At 42.7% G+C, this 23,127-nt stretch overlaps 1 protein-coding gene across 1 annotated transcript in view; it reads left to right on the forward strand.

The window, feature by feature from the left end:
- Nucleotides 1-301: 301 nt before the first annotated feature.
- anapc1 (anaphase promoting complex subunit 1) overlaps nt 302-23,127 on the forward strand; it is a 29,800-nt gene continuing 6,974 nt past the window's right edge. Inside the window, exons 1-38 of the mRNA XM_035531430.1 lie at nt 302-518; nt 1,029-1,265; nt 1,450-1,611; nt 1,837-1,879; nt 2,015-2,115; nt 2,674-2,756; nt 2,903-2,976; nt 3,078-3,229; nt 3,532-3,755; nt 3,924-4,133; nt 4,271-4,366; nt 4,528-4,618; nt 4,947-5,012; nt 5,421-5,549; nt 6,038-6,178; nt 7,017-7,077; nt 8,708-8,895; nt 9,096-9,170; nt 9,580-9,845; nt 10,514-10,605; nt 10,754-10,902; nt 12,124-12,219; nt 12,439-12,476; nt 12,587-12,660; nt 13,552-13,730; nt 13,881-14,107; nt 14,428-14,546; nt 15,057-15,328; nt 16,638-16,872; nt 17,088-17,179; nt 17,969-18,103; nt 18,212-18,294; nt 18,397-18,475; nt 19,532-19,606; nt 20,566-20,636; nt 22,377-22,467; nt 22,549-22,611; nt 22,745-22,938. Of these exons, the coding sequence (XP_035387323.1) occupies nt 1,053-1,265; nt 1,450-1,611; nt 1,837-1,879; nt 2,015-2,115; nt 2,674-2,756; nt 2,903-2,976; nt 3,078-3,229; nt 3,532-3,755; nt 3,924-4,133; nt 4,271-4,366; nt 4,528-4,618; nt 4,947-5,012; nt 5,421-5,549; nt 6,038-6,178; nt 7,017-7,077; nt 8,708-8,895; nt 9,096-9,170; nt 9,580-9,845; nt 10,514-10,605; nt 10,754-10,902; nt 12,124-12,219; nt 12,439-12,476; nt 12,587-12,660; nt 13,552-13,730; nt 13,881-14,107; nt 14,428-14,546; nt 15,057-15,328; nt 16,638-16,872; nt 17,088-17,179; nt 17,969-18,103; nt 18,212-18,294; nt 18,397-18,475; nt 19,532-19,606; nt 20,566-20,636; nt 22,377-22,467; nt 22,549-22,611; nt 22,745-22,938 (4,739 nt within the window). The 5' untranslated portion in view covers nt 302-518; nt 1,029-1,052. The remainder of the gene's footprint in view (nt 519-1,028; nt 1,266-1,449; nt 1,612-1,836; nt 1,880-2,014; nt 2,116-2,673; nt 2,757-2,902; nt 2,977-3,077; nt 3,230-3,531; nt 3,756-3,923; nt 4,134-4,270; nt 4,367-4,527; nt 4,619-4,946; nt 5,013-5,420; nt 5,550-6,037; nt 6,179-7,016; nt 7,078-8,707; nt 8,896-9,095; nt 9,171-9,579; nt 9,846-10,513; nt 10,606-10,753; nt 10,903-12,123; nt 12,220-12,438; nt 12,477-12,586; nt 12,661-13,551; nt 13,731-13,880; nt 14,108-14,427; nt 14,547-15,056; nt 15,329-16,637; nt 16,873-17,087; nt 17,180-17,968; nt 18,104-18,211; nt 18,295-18,396; nt 18,476-19,531; nt 19,607-20,565; nt 20,637-22,376; nt 22,468-22,548; nt 22,612-22,744; nt 22,939-23,127) is intronic.

The raw sequence follows: 23,127 nt of genomic DNA on the forward strand, positions 1-23,127 counted from the left end.
TCGCTCTTTACTCTCACTTGTCCTGGACTTTACAAAGTACACAGACGAAAAACAAGCTTCAGACTGTATCTTGTAAGAAAACAGACGATGCTTTTGTTTCTATTTTAAAGATAAAGAAAAAGACAGAAATATAGCATACTAATAAGTGTATACTGTTTCGCCAAAGTTGCTGTGCAGAACCATTGATAAGAATGTCATGTTACACGGACCTTTCGCACCGATTGTGTGAGATCAGCAAAGCTACACAGACCTGCCGAATACAGCCTGCTGTCAGATACGCTTTGACGTGATCCGTCTGTCTTTGTTGTGATTGGCTGTGCTTAGAGGACAAGGCTCACGGGACAGCAAGATGTCCGCGTTCATTTGAAAATGTCCGTTTAATTTGTATTTATGGCGCAAGATTACTTTTAGGTATTTTATGCTGGGTTTAGCTATCGAATTATTCCTGTGGGGAGGTATCAATTTAACAAAAAAGGAACGGACTCCGAGACAAGAGCCTGACTATTCGTTATTACCAGGTTTGTTTTAGCCTGTGTCATAGTTTTATAGCTTAGCTACCTGCTAATAGTAGCTAGCTTGGTAATGTTATCCTACCGGTATTTCTTAAAATGATTAAAGATTGAGGTCGACTCTGTTCATCCAGAACTATGGAAATGCTTTACATAGCTGTCTCGGTGCATGTGAATGAGTAACTAGTGGTTTAAAACTGTGGTTAAACTTTAAATAACTAGCTAGCTACGTTTGCCAATGCATTTACCTACCAGCTAATGGTATATTGGAATAGCTAGCGGTAGCTAGTAAATAAGGTTTGTCGTTAACCTAAGTTAGCTCTCTCGCTACGAATATCAAATTGTATTGCAGATTAACACATATAGAGTTATCTTAACCAAATCAAAGCTTTAAAGACGTGATTATGCTAGCCAGATAACCGTTTAAAGACTAGCTGCTTATGCTAGCTAGCAGGTTAGATTATCGTTGTCAGATTTATGTACAAAGGTATGCAACAAACCATTTTTAATTTCTCACAGAAATAATGCTGATATTCGGAACTCATGTCGAACGTCTATGAAGAGAGATCCACAATGATAGCCGCTGGGGAATTGCAGTCGTTTGTTCCGTTCGGTCGTGAGCACTGTAAAAACCACCCGAACGCCGTGAATCTCCAGCTGCGGCAGCTACAGCCGGCCTCCGAGCTTTGGTCCTCAGACGGAGCTGCTGGTCTCGTGGGTTCCCTTCAGGAGGTTAGCCTTCAAGAGCGCGAGAAGGTAGACACATCTTATCTTAATTACGATTATCCTGTATGCCGGCATTGTTTAAGTATTTTTGCAATGTATTAGCTTAGTCGCTTTAAGTACACGCTAAAATTAATTTACTTTTTACACTTGAAATAAAATATTGAGTTAGGGGGAGGGTCACGGATGGCCATGGTTTACATTATTTGTTTGACAGGAATACTGGCAGCTTAGGAAGGGCCCAACTGTGGCAACAGATGAAGCTGAATATGAAGAGGAACTGTACGTGGCTGGACACATGGTTATTTGGAGTCGTGGGACCAAGAGTCAAGCTTCTTATGTGTACAAGGCTTTCACAGTGGACAGCCCAGTGCAGCAGGTATCAACAATACTGACAGGATTATGGAGAGCTGTGAAAGTCATTTATTGGCTTGATTGCTATTCCAATCTTAGTAAGTCATTTTATAAATAATAAGTGATGAATAAATGGGGTTTACAAAGTAACATGAGTGTGTTCAAGATCTTTTGATCCATTGCTGTACCTGAAATAATGGTTTGTCTCATGAAGAACCTTTATCTTTTGTATTCCAATCTACTTTTATAGGCCTTGTGGTGTAATTTTACTGTTCCCCAGTCCCACAAAGATAGTAAGCACCCTTCATGTTGTTACATACATACTCTGTACATGTCCATAGCTGTGACTCCAGAAAATATTTGTAAATAATATGATCTGGTTGTCTGTTATGTATATTATTGGCATATTCTTTATCTCTGAACTTCAGAAAAGGAGAAAGTTGAACAAAGTGTCTGCATAGTCCAAAGCACGTGTGTAAATGTACACACTGTAAGTGGAAAAGACTTCATCTCCCCACTACCATTTCAGGTATGTCTCTGAGTAGTGAGTACCCATTATGTAATTGTTTTATTCTCTGTAATCAAAAACAAAACAAGTAAATATCTGTTCCTGGATTGAAATACTAAAACAAGTAAATATTTTTATCCTGAAATGTAAAAAAAGATTGGTCTTTCTTTTGAAATGTTGAATTCCCACCTCTCACACACATTGATGCAAGGTGTGTTTTGCCTGTTCTTCCACTGCATACTATTAGATAATCCAGTGAGGTTTTTCAGAAGTGTAATCATCTCAATTTACAACATCAAACTGATATTGGCCAGGACTTGTCCATTCTACTCTCAGACTAGTAGTAATGGCTGAATTGGCAGGCTGACAACACAGTTGTGTCTGCTTGAGGATAACGAGCACCATAATTTCAGCTAAAGAATTAGCAGCCTTGGTAAATAATGCTGTTAATGCTCTGACATGGAACATAGAATTTTGTCTTTTTTTGTTGGGGTAGGGGGTGGGTGGACTGGGTATTGGGGAAAATGTGTCCACTGACAAGCCTCATGTCAACATGTTACCTATATCTTTGCCATTTAGGTCTCTACACTGTGGCCAACGACATTTGGCTTGCTTTTTGAGCGCAAAAACATCATATCTGATGCTCCCATGAGTCCTACAAGGTAGCGACACCCTCCCTCCCATGCAATGACACCAGTAATGCTTAATGATACCTCGTGCTGAGTTTGTGTTTGAACTTAAGTTAGTCAGTTAAGGACTTTAAATAGCTTGTGATGTAAATTCTGTAAAAACTTTTCTTTTGGTCAAGGGAACCTCTTCCGACTCTCTTCAGCATGCTCCATCCACTGGATGAAATTGCCCCTGTTGTATGTAAGACCACAGGTGAGTGTCAGTCATTTCCTCCTGTTCTAAACTGCATGAAAGGCGGTATTGCTTGGTGCTAAGGCTCTCTAAGTACAGTAATAAGCTCTTCTGTCTAATAGGGGCAGGCCTGTTTGAGACAGGACGGCTGCAGTATGTATCAGACAGTGCCCTTCGAGTGTTGTTCTCCTGTGAGGAGCCCTCTATCATCATGACCTATGACACACTGCAGTGCAGTCATACTGTCTGGGCCTTGCGCAAGGTTACACCAGAGGTAACAGCGAGGCTGATGTCCTGCTCATAAATGCTACATAATGATAACCTGTATTTATGCTGCCTGTAGTTCCTGTGCGATAGCAAGTACAGTAAAATGATAACTTTCCCAGTGTCAAATGTTTTTATTTCCAGGAAGCACACACAATGTCATACTGATTACTGAATGTTAGTTTGCTCTGGATAAGAGCATCTGCCAAATGGTGAAAATGTGAAATTCTGTTTGTATTTTAGTTGTTAAGACATTAACCATTGCGACATGAATGAATCTCAGTTTACATTTTGACTTACCCTGCTGTGCAGGAGCAGTCTACGCTGCTGAAATGGCCGGGACAGGACGGCCCCGCTCAGACCCCTACGGCTGCTGCCACCTTTCTTGGTGCCCACCTGCGGAACGTGACCCGGCTGGACTCGCCCGGGTCGCCCCTGCACTGTCACGCCCTGCACAACCAGAGCCGCGTGCCCTCCTCGCCCAGCCTCCACTCACGTGCCCACTCACCCAACATCTCCAATATGGCCGCCCTCAGGTTAGGCACGTTCTGCTCTTTTCCTCCTTTATTTTGCCCCACTTGATTAGGATTCCATTTTTACTTACTGCAACCATAAGCATTTAATTGGATTATGACAGAAAATCAGCTTTGTAACCTAAGTTAATCCTAATGATCATATTATTGTTTTTTATGTCTTATGGTCAGCCGGGCCCACTCCCCTGGAATTGCGGCACCCTCTTTTACCGGAGCGCAGCGTTTCAACATGTCGTGCCACTCCCCTTCTCCCCGTGCGCACAGCCTACTGGCCTCGCCCAACAGCACGCTCAATGACACGGCCCTGCTGCCCGAGATGGAGCCCATCCTCCCAGACCTCTGCATCGAGCAGCTCTGGTCCGAGTCTGCTGCTGCCTACAGGTTAGCAATATATATATATAGCAATATATATATTGGGGTTTGACTTATTAATGGGGATACAATTTCAGTGAGCATTATTCAGATAGGGCCCTGTGACATGTAGGCTGTAGTGGTGTGTGCTGGGTTTTGTTGTTCAGGGAGAAGAGCTGCCAGGCTTCCAAAGTGTTCATCACCTCCGACCTGTGTGAGAGCAGATACTTGTGCTTCCTGGTTGAATCCCACCAGCAGCTCAGGTTTTTCCCCTCTTTCGGCATCTCTTGTTTTTGACTTTCATGCCAAAAATTGTCCTTTTATTTTGTCCTTAATCATGTTCTTTTTCTTGCTGACTTCATCTAGACAGTAACAGTAAGTTTTAATTTTCTTTCTTGCTCCCATTGCTGTGTGGTCCTGAAAGATGTGTGAAGTTTCTTGAAAGCAATGAAACTTCCCAACTTATATTCACATCAGTCACCTCCATTCCAGCCAAAGATGCTGTTCCTTTGGAGGTAAGAGGACTGGAAATATATGGATAGCATTGTTTCTGGCTACTATGCCTCCATATTTCAATAAGAATAAATCAGCATTGGTATATTTTTGTTAAATATGTAACTCAGTTTAAACGCTGCATAGGCTTTCTGTATAATCTGGTTACCGTGGAGCCTGTCTTCTTGTTCCATTACAGTGGAAAACCTTTGACATTATTTTATTAGACACCCTCTTAAATTATAGACTATCTCTATAATCTATAAGGCAAGAAATCTTATGAATACAATACAGTAGTTTTAGTTTGTAAGTGTTCACATCATTTAATGCATCTCATTTTAATTTTGGTAGGGTATTGATGCTTTGCTGGTATTAGAGAGCAATGGTAGCCTGGTCTTGTACACAGGGATCACACGGGTGAGCTGACTTTTGTACAGTACACACACGCACTATGGGAAACAGAGCAGGATACAAGAAACTTGTAAAGTGCAATTTCTGCTGCTTTGTGTCAAGCCTTGTCTCCATGAAGGCTCTGACCATTTTTCGGTTGCATAGTTGAGTAATGCCCAGTACCAGCTTTGTGTTCTTCGGCTTTACAGTTTTTTTGAGGAATTGACGAAAGCCAAAAACTAATTCACTGCGTACATCATATGTAAAGGAAGAATGTTGTAAATCTCAACTTGTCACGACTCTGGTTATTTGATTATAGTAAAATCAAATTACTTGCTTATATTTGAAACACACTCCCACTAATGGCAGTGCTGATTCATCTGCTTAGAGACTTGCCATAGATGTAGCTCTTGTGAATGTCTCCTTTCTCTTTAGGTAAGCAAAGTGTTTGTCCCTGGTCTTCTGTTGAATTTGCCCAATCACCTGACCCATTTGAATACCCCTCTGGAGAACGTGAGCACTCCTGCTAAAGCAACAGTTCAACATATGAGCAGACTTGAGGAGGTACCATAATACGGTCCTTTTTGAGGGGAGCAATAAACTTTATTAAGAGTGATTTATGTAATATACACTTAATGAGACAAATCTTAAATGTTCAGACATTTCGTAGATCAATGAGAAATGCCAGTGTTTGGCCTATTGGTCAGTGTGTTGCATCAGTAGAGTAATTTAGTCCTTTTAGATTGTTACTTTTAAAACAAATGCAACTTTCATATCCAAAGGATGCCTGAACCATGCATTAGGCTGGGTTTAAGAAAAAAACACATATTTGAATCAGTGAATTAAGTTTGATTAAAAAATAAACCGAATTGCAGAACAAAGCCGTCTGTATGAACATAAAGGAAAACGGCTTTAAAAGCAAATTAAATCAATGCTGTCATTGACCATAAGTAATAATTTCACTTGATAAGTGCCTGGACCACCTGGCAACTGATGAGCTTCATTGGTTGCATTTACTGTCTGTCTTCCTTGTCGTCCCCCTTGGGCCTTAGCCTGACATGCCGTCCCCAGTGTCTGAGGTGCGAAGTTCAGTGCAGCACAACGAGTCATCCTGGCTGGAGGACTCGACGTTCCAGCCGGCCGCACCCCACATCCAGGCTCTCCGAGATCCTGTCAGTAACAGAGTCACAATGGTCAGTCAACATCCTACCTCATACTTAAAGCACTAGTAATAATGAAAGAAAGAATTACGTGTAATGGTCTCTAGTAGTTTAATTCAATATTGGTTATTTTAGCATTGGTAGGGTAACAGATTTTTTTCTATTGTGTATTTTAGATGAGGATGTTTTTTCAGATGATGTTTGATACCATTTTGCAACATGGCCAAAAACCGATGGAAAATTATTGGGAAGTACAGAAAGGGTGTAATACTTTGCCATAATTATACTGCTAATAACCAACCAGTACACTGTGTAATTGTGTAATGGTAAGAAATACTAATACACTTTTGTTGTGACATGCAGTAACCTAGTTGGAACAATGGCTCATGCATTAATGCTATATTTCTAAAAGGTTTCCTCAAGCTCCTATGTGCACTATTGTGCAGTGTTTATGCTGAGGTAATTTCCTGATTCCGTGCTCTCTCCTGCGTTACTATGAGCAGAAGCTGATAATTGCTCTTGGTGTGTGATGTTCAAGCTCTACTCAAGGGCTGAAATTGTGTCTCTGTTTGTGCATGGGCACTTTTATAGCAGAACACCAGGAACCTGTTGCGATGTTGACGTCTGTCTGCCTGTAGGGCTTGATTCATCAAGAGTGGTCAAACGTGCTGTCCTGCCACCAGGCTTTTCCTTTCATCAAAGCAATTTGTTGTGCCTTTAATTTATTTTGCCCCATATGCTGTTTTGTTTTTGTTTTGACTTGTTTTGCTTGATGACTTGATGGGTCATTATGACAGTTACATTTATTTTATTGATTTTCTGCCACCAGTTGGTAATAGTTTCATTTGTCTTCTTGTTTTGTCTGTTTTAGGAACTGAGCAACAGCTCAATGCTGAGGATCACCATTCCTGAAGTAGCAACGTCGGAGCTCGGTGAGAAACATGCATGCGCGCGCACACACATACAGAGCAACCCACACAGAGCAGCATGGCTTGACTCATTCAGTGTTAATAAACTGTGAGATCGATTGATTTTGTATAATGGCTTTACAGCAGTCCCATTGAAGACCATCTCGTTACAACATTGAGGGTAGTATGTGTTTTACCCATGTAGTATTATTTTTTTTAAACACTTCTATGTTACTCGATCTCTGTGTAATTCGCATAGGCAAATAATTAATTCATTCAGTATCCTGTAGCGACCAACGCTTCCTGTTTGACCTGCCTGAGGGCCCTAAGCCTTTCATGAGCATGATTATATCCTATTTTAGGAAACCCCAACGCTCTGGTTTTTATGTTTTATATTTTTCACTTTCTCATATAGATTCTCATTGCTTTTTTTTTCCCTCAAATCCCATGAATGTGTTTATGATGTCTGCTCTTGGCCTTTCCTGGTCCTGTTGCCTGTCACAGCTGTTGGGTGCAGTTAGCTTGTCATATTTGTATGCCGTCATATTAATTGGCTTTTTGTCATGACTTGATCTCATTTTCTTCGCTCTAAAATTACTGCACATTATGGCCTGTCTGTCCTCTTTTTATTAAGGCGTTCAGTTTAAAAGCAATGGCTGCCTGCTTCTAATAAATTGACATTTTAGCCAGCTTTGCATTGACCTTTTGGAGTTTGTTTGCCAATTACGATGCTGGCAGATTCATTAGGAACCTAATTGGTTTTTGCTCATACATAACAGGTTGTAGTCGCTATGTTTTGAATTTTCTCAGGTAGGGTAGTAATTATATAAACACATGCTTTGTTGTTCTATGTGCATTACATTCAGCGTTATCCAGTCCTTCAGTTACTCTATTTTAAAGAGTTCTCCAGCCACACTTTACGTCGTGAAATTTCATGTCATCGCCAGATGTGCACTATTAACCATCAGTCATTTAGATGCCCTGGCACACAGGCATCTTTAACCAGTAATGCAGGCTTTCTTTACGCAACCAAATGCATGTCCCACTAAATTTGACCAGGGAGAAATTGCACCTTGCCCCCCTACTGCTGCAATTAATCCTGTTATGCTCCTGCCAGGAGCGCGGAGCAAATCGGCCCCATACCACGCGCCTCATCATCTGCTGCTAGGCCTTCCATCAGTCACTCAGCCCCATGAGCTGGCAAACGATCCCCTCGAAATCCCTTATTGGCAGAGACCCACCATACTGAACTTGCTCATTTTCCCTGCAGCACCTCCTCCACTTACTTCTAAACTTGGATCCAGCAAGCTCTTATCTTGTGTTCCTTTCCTGCACACCCCTGCTGCTTTCTATTTTGAATCCTTTGCAGCCTGGCTTAGAATCATTTCTGCTTAAACAGAGCCCTTTTATTTGCCATCACCCCCTCATTTTTATTTGGATGGTTTACTTCGTTCTCATGCAGATGTTGCGAGGGCTGAATGTTGTTTTCTGTCAGTTTGATCATGTAGAAGTATATCAGCTTCATACACTACTGTGAACTTAAATACAAAGCAATGCCAGGATGCATCCATCCATCATCATTTATGAGTGTGGATCCATCATCATTTGTGGTCGGCTTTATTAAATTACTTGGGTGTTTTCTCCACTCCTTCAGTGAAGCGATGCCTGCAGGCCATTCGGTTCATCTTGCCCAAAGACATGGCTATGAAGGTGCTGGTGAAGTGGTACAACATCTACAATGCTCCTGGAGGTCCCAGCATGCACCAGGAGTGGAATCTCTTTGTTACCTGCTTTATGACGCTAATGGGCTACAACACAGAGCGACTGGCTTGGACACGAAATGTCAGTCGGTAGTCATGTTTAGACATATTAGTCAGTCACTGTCAGTAGTATAAAAAACAAAACAAAAAAACCCTTTTTTTTTCTTTTAAGTTGTCCTTTTTTTTTTTTTTTAGTCACATTGTATCGGTAGAGAGTGAGAAATAGCAATATGCAATGAAAAGAGATTGTTTTTGTTATTTGTTTTTCACTTCCCTCCACAGCTCCATATTGAAGTGCCCCTGTCTCCAGTAATCGCTCCTAAGAAGGCACGGCCTGCAGACACAGGCTCTGATGAGGTAAGTGTTTTGAAAGACACAAACCCGCCTTAAGGCTGTCTGCCAATATGACAGAACTCAGCTGTAGTAATTAAAGTAAGGCATCATTTGAATCCAGCTGATGTGGTACATTAGTGACCTTTCCCCCCCACCCCATTTCTTTTTCTTTTCCTTTTTCTGAGTGACCTTCAGTCCTACCGCACCAGGGACAGGGAATAAATGGTGATGTCAGTCTGAGTTAGAGTAATGTGAAGCCTTTGGGCTGCTACAGTGGTCATTAGGTCAGGAGTCTCGGGGTTGCAGGGCCATATATGTTCAACTCAGGCCTCATAAGTCAGAACCGTTAACACGCATGACTGGGTTTTGGGTTTTATTTATTTATTTATTTTGAGAATCTGTCTAACATGTCTTGTTGTCTTGACTCCTCAAGGACTGGGCATACCTCTGTGCCTCAGACTACCACTGTCAGGTGTTGGCACAGCCTGCAGTGGGGGTGCCAGGTCTGCAGGAGGCAGTGCCCATTGCCTCCATGGAGGAGGGCGGGCCGGTGGTGGGGCTGGAGCCCTCAGCCCTGCTCTTCCCCCATATCCCGGCACTCTTCTACGTGCTGCACCTGCTGTATGAGGACCTGAAGCTGGACGAGCTCCAGCGTGGAGGGGCGCGCTCCCTCATCGGCCTCTTACAGCAGCTGGCCAGGTAGAGTAACATGCCTCGCTAGCAGGGGTGCCGTATGCTCTTATCCAACTAAAGCCCTGCACCATCGTCCTTCCATTGCAAACTAAATTCTCACCGGAACAGACGGCCACGAGATCTCCATGGATTGTTTCGGAAAATGTCAAGAGCGTGTTCCCTTTTATGTTGATGTGCAACAGGAAAATTAAGAGGGCTTGATTGCCCTTCAGGGAAATTGCATGTGTATGTGTGGGTTGGAAGACTTTTTTTTTTTTTTTTTTTCTCCCCTCCCTTCATTTTGTGTTTGTATCAAGAACTGTGTTGTATTGAGGCTGTGCCCACTCAAACTGATAGGGGTGTAATTAAAGTTTTAAAGGGTAATTGCAGTAATTGCTCACCTGATGCTGGGGCTTTGATGGGTTATTGGAGTATGAATGGAGATGGGGTCATCTTTAGCCATGTCGCCCATCTCCGATCTCTTGGAATTTTGTAGGCTTCGCAGGTGTGTGGTTAGTCTTTTTTTTAAAAAAAACTTTCCCTTTGCAGCAAATGATGCATGCTGTGCTTGGCATCAGAGACGGTGTGAGCATTGATCCTCTGACCATGATGAACAGTGTGATCAGGTGGCTCCTTCTGCTATTAGTTTTTCTTCACCCTCCCATCCTTCACTGCCCTGTTCCTCTTCCCATCAGGGACCTACAGCTGGAGGAGTACATTGATCTGTACTGGCGTGATTACCCTTCATTTATCAAAACCTTCAAGGAAGCCTGCGTGATCGATCAGGGTAAGTGGCTGATCAATGGGGCGGCTCTTCTCATTAGTAAGCAAGACTGTTCATTTAACAAAGGATTTAAACAGCTGAGCTTGTTTACCACTGCTGAGGCTTTGACATCGAGGTGTTGCTATCTGTGTGTGTGTGTGCTTGTTTTCAGCTCAATTGGAGCAGGTGAGCTGGCCGATGTACCTGAATGGCGAGGTGCCATGTGTGTTTAGCTGGCTCAGTAGCTGTCTGAGGGGACAGGAAGTACCTCCCTTTCCCTACCTGCCTGGAATTTGTGAGAGGACCAAACTACTTGTGCTGGTAAGGTCGTCCAAGAAGGACTTGCCTTACGAGCAGCTAAACTCCAGTAGTGGAAAAAGAATGAAAATTGTTTTGCGTTTGATTGGGTGCATTATTTCAGATCAGGCCAGCAGTCCATCATCCAGCAATGCCCAACAGAGGGCGCCAGTTCAGCTCTTGTAGAGTATGTTTGCATTTTTAGCATCAGCTAAAGTCATATTTCAGTGCAGTTATAGATAGAATAATGTAGAATATGTTGTGAAATCTTTTACATGTAGCTGTTTTTTTTTGACGCAGCTCTCATCTGATCCAGTGCCCTGAAATGGCATGCATGCTTGTTCTATGAAAATGTCATGCAGTTAGATGACAGCACTCCTAGCTAATCATAATGACATTTCAGCAATGCTGCTTCCTCCCTGGGCCACCAAAGGCATCTTTTTCTGTCTGTCTCTCCTCTCTCACACACACACACACACACTCACACGCACACACTCTCAGTCTGTGTGTGCTTGAATGCATGCGTCCATGTGCACAAGAAGAACGGGGGGTGGGAAGGTGTGTGTTTGCACTGTGAGAGTTGCCCCACCTTAATTAAGCCGTGGAAATGGAGGGCTGGATCACTGGGGAGCGGGGGTAGGGGGACAGGCTGGGACTCCTCCTGTTAAGTGATATGACGCATAAGCCTACTGAGGTGCTGACAAGGCTTCATGCAATTATGGCCTTAATTTACTCCAGTATCCTTTGCAATGAGTACATTACAGACTCCATTTTACCCTCTTTCTGGTTTGGCCACAGATTATTATCCAGTGCATTAACTGTTTTACTCTCCCTGTCACTCTGTGCTTTTTTCTTCTTTTTTCCCTGTTTTTCTAAATGTAAGAGAACATGTATATGAATGGAAAAATTCTGATTTTCTCTTTCCTGCTCTAGTGATATTCTTGCCTCTTGTTTAGAGGCAGTTGGACATAGTGGTCCCTCCTCTGAAGAAATTATACATTGTATAAGCACATGACTGCCTCCTTCTGTGGTTGGTATATACATTAATGTGGTTGATGACTCCATCCTTGGTTAGAATCAGTGTGAACATGCTATTTTTCGCTAACATGCCCAGACTGACTTTTACTGTCATTGCAGTAGAAAACTGAAACCACATGGGTGCTGTCCCACTGCTAATAACAGCTATTCTTGCAGCATTCAATCTTTCTTTGCATTTCTGTGCCTCTCCATCTCTATCTGTGACAGAGCTATGCGCTGTATGTAGTGGGGGATGAAAACGCCGTCTCGACGAATGTATCTAAATACCTGACAAGGCTCACTGCAGGTGAACTGTCTACTGCTGTATTTCATGGCTGTGGGAAGACCAGACAGCAAGTGGTGTCCATGTCCCTAGCATGGGTTTTCCAGCACTCCTCTATGCCAAAGATCAAGGGTACCATAGGAGACTGGAAATTTAATTATGATTTTAATAGGAAAGATAAGAAATAAGAAAGTGTTCATCAGCTGATGGCTGTGCACATGCAGTATATCTCACTGTTGTTGTCTTTTGTTTCATTTCAGGACAAAAAAAAGGGTTTTGGTGAGCCTGCTCTAAGGAGGTAATGACTGGGTGATCTGCTGGGAAGGCTAATGCATGCACTCTTTTTAACTCTGTTGTGCTTAACAGACTGTAATTGAAGATAATGTGTCTGTGTGTGCGTGTGTACAGGCAGAGCAGTGTAAAGCCCTGTGCTCCATCAGGCTGCCTGGCAGAGAAACTGGTGGTATGGTTGACCTCTGCAGGTTTGACTCCCATTCATAGCGCTTTACTCAGTCATGTCAGATCTGTGATCAGGTGAATTAGAATGCAGCTTGTATGTGGGTAATTAAAAGATGCATCATGCGCATTAACCTTCCCCAATCGCCTATTACATGACACATGATCAATATTCTGCTTCAGACATCCGGATGTGATATTTTATAAAAACATCCTTATTTACATTAAGGGAAGAAAAGCTAAGGAAGTGAGAATGGTAAATCTATTTACACATGGGACCAGTTTCATTAAATTTGATGGTAATCATGCTATGCAATGCAAAATGTGCAACACAGTAGCTATATAATTCCTATTCATAAATTTACCATGGTTATAATTGGAGTCAACTTAGTGCTGTGCTAAATTCACCTGATGAAAGCCACTTACATCAACATGTAAATTACGTTCTACATATTAAAGACCGATGCCAAGAGACAAATGACTGACCAGATAACTGTCGGTTGCATAAAATTGTAATGCATTTGCAACTTTCACCTAGACACGAACAGCATATTTGCATTGAGTTGATGACTTTGTCACTTCTAAATCATGGTAGAAAAGCTTAATTGTATCTCACATCTATATTGGTCTATATCTATTTATAGTTTGTTCCACTGTAATGCCTAAGATTGCAATTTTTTATGGCATTCTGCTCAAGGAAGTCACCTTCCTCTTTGTGTACTCATAGCATCATATATTATGCCAACAGAACACATTTATGAATGAGTAAACACTCATTCATAAATCTCTTTTGGCTAGACATTCCATCTGATGGGTGTGTTTTTTGGGGGGGGGGGGGGTTGGTTGGTTTGTTTTGTGATAATTTTTTTTGCTTTCCTTTTTTTTTTTTTTTTTTTTTTTTTTTTTTTTTTTTTTAGGATTTTTATCGAATGACCTGGAATCTGTGCCTTTTGGCGTGGCTCTGCCAATTAGAGATGCCATCACACAGTGCAGAGAACACCCCTGTTCTGATTGGTCTGAAGAGGTTTGTGCCCTTATTGGACGGGAGGACCTAACCAAGCAGGCTCACAAAGTTTCTTTGGCCAAAGGAAAGCCAGTAAGCAAATACAAGATTGAAACTACAATTGCCTCTTTCTTGCTAAATAGTGCTCTATGTAGGCTGTGAGCTAATGGCTTTGGACCCTGTACAGTGCACTACTATGTGTGTGCGTGTATAATAAAAATTAAAAAATATATATAAAAACAGATGGTTGGACTAAACATCCCACTGGAGCCCCCTGTAACGAGCGAGGCGGATGAGGAAGAGGATGGCATGGTGGACCTCCACCCGGAGGTGACTGGGCTGATATGGAATCAGGACCTACGTGTTCAGGAGGTGCGGCGCCTGCTCCAGAGCTCCAGACCCGTACGTGTCAACGTGCCCCATCTGCCCGAGGTCAGCGACCACGAGTACATCGAAGAGAAGGAGAACAAGTGAGTCATCCCCAGTCATTCAGAGACATGCCAAGAATTAAGGAAAGACCTTTGCTTTTAATATACAGTATTATTGCAGTTTTCTTTCCCATGTTAGTGATATGTAGTCTGACAGATATGTAGTCCTTTTATGACTGACTAAATAAATGAATAAGCTGTCATTCCACAGGAATATATATGCAGGCCCCCTCCTCATCATTATATTTTTTTATATTTCTGCCATAGTAGTAGGAGAAGCCCTCTCTCAGCCCATTGTACTGGACACACCTTAAAGCTTTTCAGCCTTGGCTTGACCCATGTGGTTCTGTTGTGTGTGCTAGGCTCCTGCAGCTGTGCCAGCGCACCATGGCTCTGCCTGTTGGCCGAGGCCTCTTCACGCTCTTCTCCTACCACCCTGTGCCAACTGAACCCCTGCCCGTGCCCAAGCTGAACCTGACAGGTAAAGTGCTGTGCTGCATCAGCCTATGAGCTCAGCGGAACCATACGTGACTGCATCAACTCGCTGCTGGTCTGTGGCAAGCTGACCCTGCTCACAGCTCTAAGACTTTTATGTAAAAGACGTCAGGATGCAAAAGATGGTGCTTGATGGAGTGCAGCACTTGTGTTCGTCAGGTGCAAGCTCTGCTCTTTGAGGTTGATGGATAATAACCCTCTTCCTGTGCCAGACAATTATACAGCAGCTCTCTTAGTCAATGTGTCCACCTTTGTATGTCTGCCTTAATAATCCCTGATGCATGTTCAAGTGCTGGAGTCTTTGCAAAAACCAGACTGTTCTCCCTGCTTGTCAGTTCTTGCTTAGAACATGTATGTGCATAAATGCAGGGCATTTGTGTGTGTGTATGTGTATGTGCGTGCACATGTGAGCACTCTGCAAAATGGCACCATTCTGAAAATTGGTACCAAAGGCATTCGCCTTCCTACCTAAGCGGTGACCCTATCCCGCCTGCAGGCCGAGCTCCGCCCAGGAACACCATGGTGGACCTGAACAGTGGCAACATCGATGTGCCACCCAATATGACCAGCTGGCCCAGCTTCCACAATGGCGTGGCGGCTGGCCTGAAGATCGCACCAGCCTCTCAGGTCGAGTCGGCCTGGATCGCCTACAACAAGCCCAAGAGTGCCGAGTTGGCCAATGAGTACGCCGGCTTCCTCATGGCTCTGGGCCTGAATGGTCACCTGACCAAACTCGCCACACTCAACATCCACGACTACCTCACCAAGGTAAGTGGCTGGTGAAAAGCCGAAAGTAGCCCTCTAATTCGGGAGTCTCCTAATGCAAGTTGTTGAACTGCAAAATCTGACAGAGGATATGCTCAAGGCAGTAAATGGCTGGAGAAAGAGTGGAGTTTTGCCTTGATCCGTGGCAGCAGATGTCCCCGTGTGGTACAGTGGTTTTCATGCAAGTGGCATGAATGAAGTAGGGCACATTCAAAGAGCATGATGGAACGATCGGTGTGAGCAGAGTGACTCACTGCTGCATATCTATATAATGGAACTCTGCGTCGAAGTGTGGAGTCTATTGGATGCAGCGGTTACTTTGAAGCCAGAGTTTAATGGGAATCAGTAGGGATTCAGTAGAGAGTAGGACCAGATCTTATAGCCAGGAGGATGGTGCTCCTTGAAGTTGGTGAGTTTTGCAGTCAAGAGTGAGAGTTCGCCCTACAAGGCACTTGATTGTAAAGCTCACTGCTTTAAACAGGACATGAAAGGGACTCCCTTATTAAAGGGATGCGTCAACATGTGATACTAACTGGGCTCCCAAAGATTTGAGATTTCTTTCTTTCCTTTCTTATTTTCTCCAGTAATGGAGCTACATGCTGTTTATTCTTTTTGCCTTTCTTTTCGGGTTTTGCTCTCATCCTGTTGTTTTTCTCACATGAAAGACAAACGTAAAGCACAGTTTCATTATGACATGGTGTAGCACCGTAACGTGCTCTCATTTCCAGTCAAGCCTGACTCTATCGCTACTTTCAGTGGTTGCAGTGCATATCTGTCATCTATAACTTCAGCTATACACTGAGTATTGATACTGTCCCTTCACCACGTTGAGATTGTTGGCTTCATAGAGTCTGATAGTACTCAATTACGAGAAACCAGCGGAAAACAACCCATCTTACACACACTAATATCAAAAGTGAATGAATGAACGAATTAATATGCTATTGTTTTCAGAACCGGTGAAGAAGCTTACTTTGTAAATTTGTAAATCAGATACTAGTATTGAGGATTCCGTGTCATAGTTATGAAGTGTTTTCTAGCCATACCATATTCAGCTGATTTCTGCCTTTACTGTTTGGTGTGGACCTGGTGTGCTGTGTGTAGTACAGCAGTACTCTATGCCCTGGATGATCAGCCAGCCTACCTGATCTACAAATTTAGAAAACTTGCTTCTTGTTGTTGTTGTTGTTGTTGTTGTTGTTGTTTTTCAGTGATGCTTGAACAGCCTAAACCTTCACACTACCTGAACAGTCATATTACACTGTGACACTGTGTCCTACCTCCTTACCCCCCCGCCCCCCTCATTGTCCAGGGCCATGAGATGACGAGCATCGGACTCCTGCTGGGCGTGTCCGCAGCCAAGCTGGGCACCATGGACATGTCCATCACCCGCCTGCTCAGCATCCACATACCTGCACTGCTGCCTCCCACCTCCACCGAGCTGGACGTGCCTCACAGTGTCCAGGTGGCTGCCGTGGTGGCCATCGGCCTCGTCTACCAGGGCACGGGCCACCGACACAACGCAGAGGTGCTGCTCGCCGAGATCGGTCAGTGTGGCTGAGACCTGGGTCCTAACCCCCCATGTGGAAAGTTCTGGCCTTGGGTGTCATGATCTGTGCTGTGTGTAAACGGTAGTGGTGTTTGTATGTTTGGACAATGGTGGTAGGGGGAGGTTTAGGTTTATAACTGGGGCGTGACAGTCCAGATGCTAAGCAGGGGTGTGTGGGTGTGGCTATGTGTGCATATTTGTGTGTTTCCCTAGGCCGTCCCCCTGGCCCTGAGATGGAGTACTGCACAGACAGAGAGTCCTACTCTCTAGCAGCAGGTCTGGCCCTTGGCATGGTTTGTCTGGGGGTGAGCGTGCCACTGTTGCTTATTAATTTGAGAATGCTGGGTTTCATGCAAAGTTTTTTATTTCCTTGGAGAGCTACCTGCAACCTTGGCTTATCAGTGCATATCACTGTTAACAATTTTCATGGTCACCTGACCTACTCTTTCCTGCTTGTTATCATACAAGCTAGTCATAGCCAAACCATTTGCCTTTGAACAAGAACTTTCCCATAATTAAAGCCACTCTGTGGGTTTTTTTTAAACTATTTTCTCTAAATGGGTTACATGCATTGAATTCTGAAGACAGTTCCTTCTAGTTTCCACAAGAGGTCCACATAGCTTCTTCCTGTTATGGTGAGCTAGTACTTGAATATTCACTTGTGATTTTATTCTGTTGATCGTGTGCAAGTCTCACGGCACTTTAAGGTCAATAACTAATGAATATTGTTGGTTCTCTGTCTTTGAATTGGATGGACTAAAGTAGTTTTAGCTTTTTCCTTCAGCAATGTAGTAAATCCACTGTGTAACGGTATAGTAAAATACAGTTAATTTAGTGGACTTTTAATAATATAACAGTGATCACTTTTTGTAGAGATGTTAAATTGCAAAAACATAATTCTAATATTATGTATCATGAGAATTCTAATGAATTAAATAAAACTTGGTAAAGTTTTGTCAGAATACTTATTCTGGGCTTGATGAACAAACAGGACATTTAAAAGTGTCAAGTCTAAGCTCAAAAGAAAAGTGGTGTGTGAGAGAGAAACTAAGAATAGCGTTGTTCCCACGCTGACCAGGCCTCTCTTCCTGTAGCACGGCAGTAACCTGATCGGGATGACCGACCTGAATGTGCCGGAGCAGCTTTACCAATACATGGTGGGGGGTCACAGGCGCTCACACGCTGGCATGAACAGAGAGAAGCACAAGTCCCCTAGTTACCAAATCAAGGTGCAGTAAAAACGCAGTCACACAAATGATTAAACTGGCAGTGTGTCAGTGATGGCTGTCCCTGTTGTCTCCTTTTGGAATCAAATAAACAAAAGAACAAAATCATAGGAGGGTGACACCATCAATGTGGATGTGACCTGCCCTGGTGCCACCTTGGCTCTTGCTATGATCTACCTAAAAACCAACAACAGGCAAGTGTTATTTTCTTTCATTCTTCCTCTCTTTGAAATGGCCATGATTTATGTCTGATTTTTGCACTTCTCTCTCGCTGCTGACTCCTTGTGCCCCTCCAGGTCTATAGCTGATTGGTTGAAAGCCCCAGACACCATGTTCCTGTTGGACTTCATCAAACCGGAGTTCCTGCTGCTGAGGGTGAGTGGGTGGGAGGGGGTATTGGAGAGAGCACACAGAAGTAATGGATGCTAAATGTGTGTAAAGTTCACCGTCACCCATGAGTCCTAAGAGCTTCACATCAGAACATTTCTCATTTTCCTTTTCTTGATTTGAGAGAGAGAATCCACACTGTTATTATTATTCTAGTCTCTTTTTGTTTTACTGTCCTCAATAGTTACTGTTTACTAATTGTTTAACTTCACTGCTCACACTACCTTTTGGAGATAAACTGAAGTTACAGTCGAGTCAGATTTTATAGTTTGAATAAATTGGAATGCAATGCCGTTTCTTCTGTGATACAAGACACAACAACAGTACAGCAGCCCAGGAACTCAAGACTACATAAGTGCAAATGCACCAGAAAATAAAATAAATACACAGAACAAAAGACACTTGACAGTCACACTAGACAGGGCAACCAGAGCATTATCATTCTGGTGGCTTAGTTGTGTGTCATCCCAAGGAGGTCTGTAAACTTTGAATGCAGGGGTGCACATGCAGTGATGTGCAAAGAAAGGCAAATGCTCATTTGGGTGGGTGAGGGGATGAGTCGTGATGGTCCTTGTGGTGAAGGCTCAAGATTGGTTTGGGCGTAGCAGTGTGTTCATCAGTATAACTACTGCTGGGAAGAAGTAAAGTCTGGCAGCAGGGGCATGCTTCCAGACGACAGGAAGGTGAAGAAACTGAGGGGTGGGAGAGGTCAACTACACTGCTGGTTGCGTTACAGACACGGGTAGGAAGTGTTCATGGTTGTTTTCACAAACTGCTGTACAGACATGCGGTCTGAGTGCAGCCCCCATTCCAGACTGTGAAACAGCTGGTCATCATGCTGTCTATTGTCCCCTCACTATATCCTAATGGGACTCAGACATGGGTACTGGGTAACCAGAAAAAATCAGCTCAGACAAGCTGTAACAAGTTTCAGCTAGAAGTATAGACAGAAGGCTGAAGGGGGGGGGGGGGGGGGGGTGACCTAATGGAAAAGCAGTCAGTGGATAATGACTGAATCTCATAAACTCTTTGTTTGGTCTCCAGACTCTGGCCAGATGCATCATCATGTGGGATGAGATTCTGCCCAATCAGGAATGGTTGACCAGCAATGTGCCTCAGGTACAGGATTAAGATACTTCACTGATACATGCACACACATTAAGATCACACTCTCTCTCCAGTTGCCTGGGTGGTAGACGCGCAAGGTCATTTTCACCTTGGGTCATCTTAACTTCCCCTTACTCTTTCAAATTTAAGGGTCATTAGGATATTTTGCAAGGCAGGTTTTGAAATTTTTTACCACTGCAAAAGGCAGAGCAGTGTTAAGTAATTTTAGTTTAATGTTGTGCAATTGGCAACTTAAAAGAGAATGGTGCATTTTTGAGTTTCTTGAACAAAGCATTGACTTGTTTTCAGTTTCATTTGCACAATCATTCTCAGGTTCTGAATAGTTTCAGAACAGGTAAAATCCTGTGGTCTAAAGCTAGGGTTTTTGCTTGAGGTAAACAGGCTTTATCAAGTTTGCTGTGCTATTTAGAAGACCACACTTAATGGAACTCCAGCACAAATTTAAAGCGTATAATCTGTGCAGATTGAAGAGACTGAAATTTTAATCTCAGCCCCCAATCCTCCTTTCATTAATGTGCACATGAGCAAGTTTCCAAAATCTTTACAGTTTAGATTGTACCACATTGATTCTTTTTGTGAACATTTTTGTTTCATTACACTGTTTCCTCATGCCATTATTTGGGTTGTGGACCTTTTTTAATGTAGCATTAATCCTGACATGGTAGTGTCATGGGGCAGTGGTAGCTCAGTGGTTAAGGTACTTGACTTGTAATTGGAAGGGTGCCGGTTCAAGCCGCACCATTGCTAAGTTGCTACTGTTGGGCCCTTGAGCAAGGCCCTTAACCCTCAATTGCTCAAGTTGTACTCAATCATAATCGCAAGACGCTTTGGATAAAAGCTTCAGACATAAATGCCATAAATGTAGTGCCAAAACTGTGCATGGCATGACAGCGCATGCTACATAAAGATTTATGTAAAGAATAAAGATATGTAAATAATGATGTTCACAGATAATCAAAGACAGCATTGGACTCCAGGAGGAAGCACTAGTTTCGGAGGACCTAAACATGGAAACATTAATGTGAGTCCATGTCATCGGTATTAAATGTGTGAACAAGTGCTTGTTTTCTATTTAATTTAAACTTTTAGCACTTATTCCTATAAATATAAGTGGGTTGGCAGGAGAAAAGCTGTCTGCAAGCAACGATTCTAACCGCTAAACCATTTCTGATGCACTGGGAAGTCTGGAAAAGTATTCCCCTTTAAAGTACCCCCTTTTCTGACCTTGAAATGTTTAGATATTCATCCAATGTTCTAGGAAACACATGGCTCTTCTGTTGCCAAAACAATACAGAGTCTGAATCTCCTTCAGAAGAGAGAGAAATCTATAGTATTGGTTTTTTTTTATTCCCACCCCCCCAAAGTTTAGAGACTGAGGCATTGTTTTTCACAAAGTTTACTTCCTCAGTTGTTTATTTATTTATTTTTTTTAGATCCTTTTCTCAGATGTTTATATGGTATAGTGAAGTACAATTATAAAAGGGGTTGAGAACTTAGCTTTGAGGGACTTCTTATGTAATACAGGGAGTAAAGGATGCATGTTTATTAATAGATTAATGTGAGATCTGCTAGAGAAATTGGATGTAAAGCAGTATTAGAAGAGAATAACAGTGGAAAAGTATACAAGGGCAGGAGAGAGGAAAAAACAACCAAAAAACTAATTTAAAAAAATTAAATTTTTAAAAACACCCCACACATTATGATACAAACTCTTAAAGGCCGCACTGAGGTCTTGCAGAATACTGAGGGCACCAGTACTGAGGGGCAAGACTATTTTAGCAGCAGAGACATCATTTAATGATTCTTACAAGAGCTGTCTCAGTACTATGCAGATGATGGAAAGCCAAACTGTAAAGGCTCAAAGATGTAGTTTGTGGTAAGATAGTACTGTAGTTCAGTGGCTACAACTATTATTAGCAGTTTGTTAAGAAATGCAAAATTGGAAATAGATCTATAGTTAAAGTGTACAGAAGGGCAGGACTTAAGAACTGCTGTAACCACTACAGTTTTGAGACTTATTGATGATGTTGGAAAGTGGCAAAAGAGAACAGATAAGCAGACCCTGATGACAGCGGTTGGGGAAGGATTACAGTGACAGCTGGGGATCAGATTTAAAAGTAAAGTAGAGAAACAGAATCTGAATGAGTGGGCGCAAAGCAGGTCAGGGTGCACTCACAACAGTACAATTCTGATTAAAAACCAGATGAGTGGACACAGGAGAAATGTGAAATATGATATGTACAGTTGTGGCCAAAAGTTGAGACTAGCACAAATTTTGGTTTTCACAAAAGTTTGCTGCTTCAGTTTTTATGGTGGCAATTTTCATTAATGCTAGATTGTGAAGTGATCACATGAATTACAATTGCAAAGTCATTCCTTGCCATTAAAATGAACTTAATCACAAAAATTACAGCTGTCACTGTAATCCTTCCCCAACCGCTGTCATCAGGGTCTGCTTATCTGTTCTCTTTTGCCACTTTCCAACATCATCAATAAGTCTCAAAACTGTAGTGGTTACAGCAGTTCTTAAGTGTCTGCCCTTCTGTACACTTTAACTATAGATCTATTTCTAATTTTGCATTTCTGTACAAACTGCTAATAATAGTTGTAGCCACTGAACAAGACTGTGATGATGGCTAACTGATGATGTATTGTGTTGCCCTAGTAAAAAGGTGTGGAAAGGGCAATATCTCTAATATATTACCATAGCTTTCAGCTGAATGAAAGCAGCCCTGCTCAAACCATATATTTCTCTTCTCAGACAAGCTCATGACTACATCATAGCTGGAGCCTGCATGGCTGTGGGGTTTAGATTCGCTGGATCTGCTAATTCGGATGCCTTTGAATGCCTAGTAAGAGAAATCCTACTTGGCACATTTTTCTAAATATTTTCTTCTCTTTGCATTGACTGTTATTTTCCATCTTTTTTGCAGTACAAGTTTGCTCGCAACTTCATGCAGTCCTTAACTACAACTACATCATCTACAGCCACAGTCGTAAGTTCCATCTCAAAGTCGGTTGAATGTATTGGCGCTGTACTTTTTCAATTGCTGTGTGTGTGTGTGTGTGTGTGTGTGTGTGTGTGTGTGTCTGTTTGTGTTTGTTTGTGGTGCACCCATGTCCCAACAGCCGGGCCAATATAACCTGCAGACATGTTTGAGCATGGTGCTGTTGGCCACCTCCATGGTGATGGCCGGTTCAGGAGACCTGAAGGTGCTGCAGTTATGCCGTTTCCTACACAAGCGCACCTTCGGTGAGATGAACTACGGCTTCCACATGGCCCACCACATGGCCCTTGGCCTGCTTTTCCTGGGAGGAGGCAGGTTAGTGGTGTCCAGAACCCTTCTAGACTAGGACCCATTTTAATTTTTACTTTTGCTCTGATCTCATATTCCTTATTGCTTTTCTTTCAATTTTTGCCCCAGTTTGACAGTTTATCATGTATGTCACTTTGGTAGAAATGTGTAATCTCATTGAGGTACACATCTTCAGGCCTAGGCTGTAGTCTTTTT

This window comes from Electrophorus electricus, chromosome 11 (assembly GCF_013358815.1).
Source record: "Electrophorus electricus isolate fEleEle1 chromosome 11, fEleEle1.pri, whole genome shotgun sequence".
In the NCBI taxonomy this organism is placed as follows: domain Eukaryota; kingdom Metazoa; phylum Chordata; class Actinopteri; order Gymnotiformes; family Gymnotidae; genus Electrophorus; species Electrophorus electricus.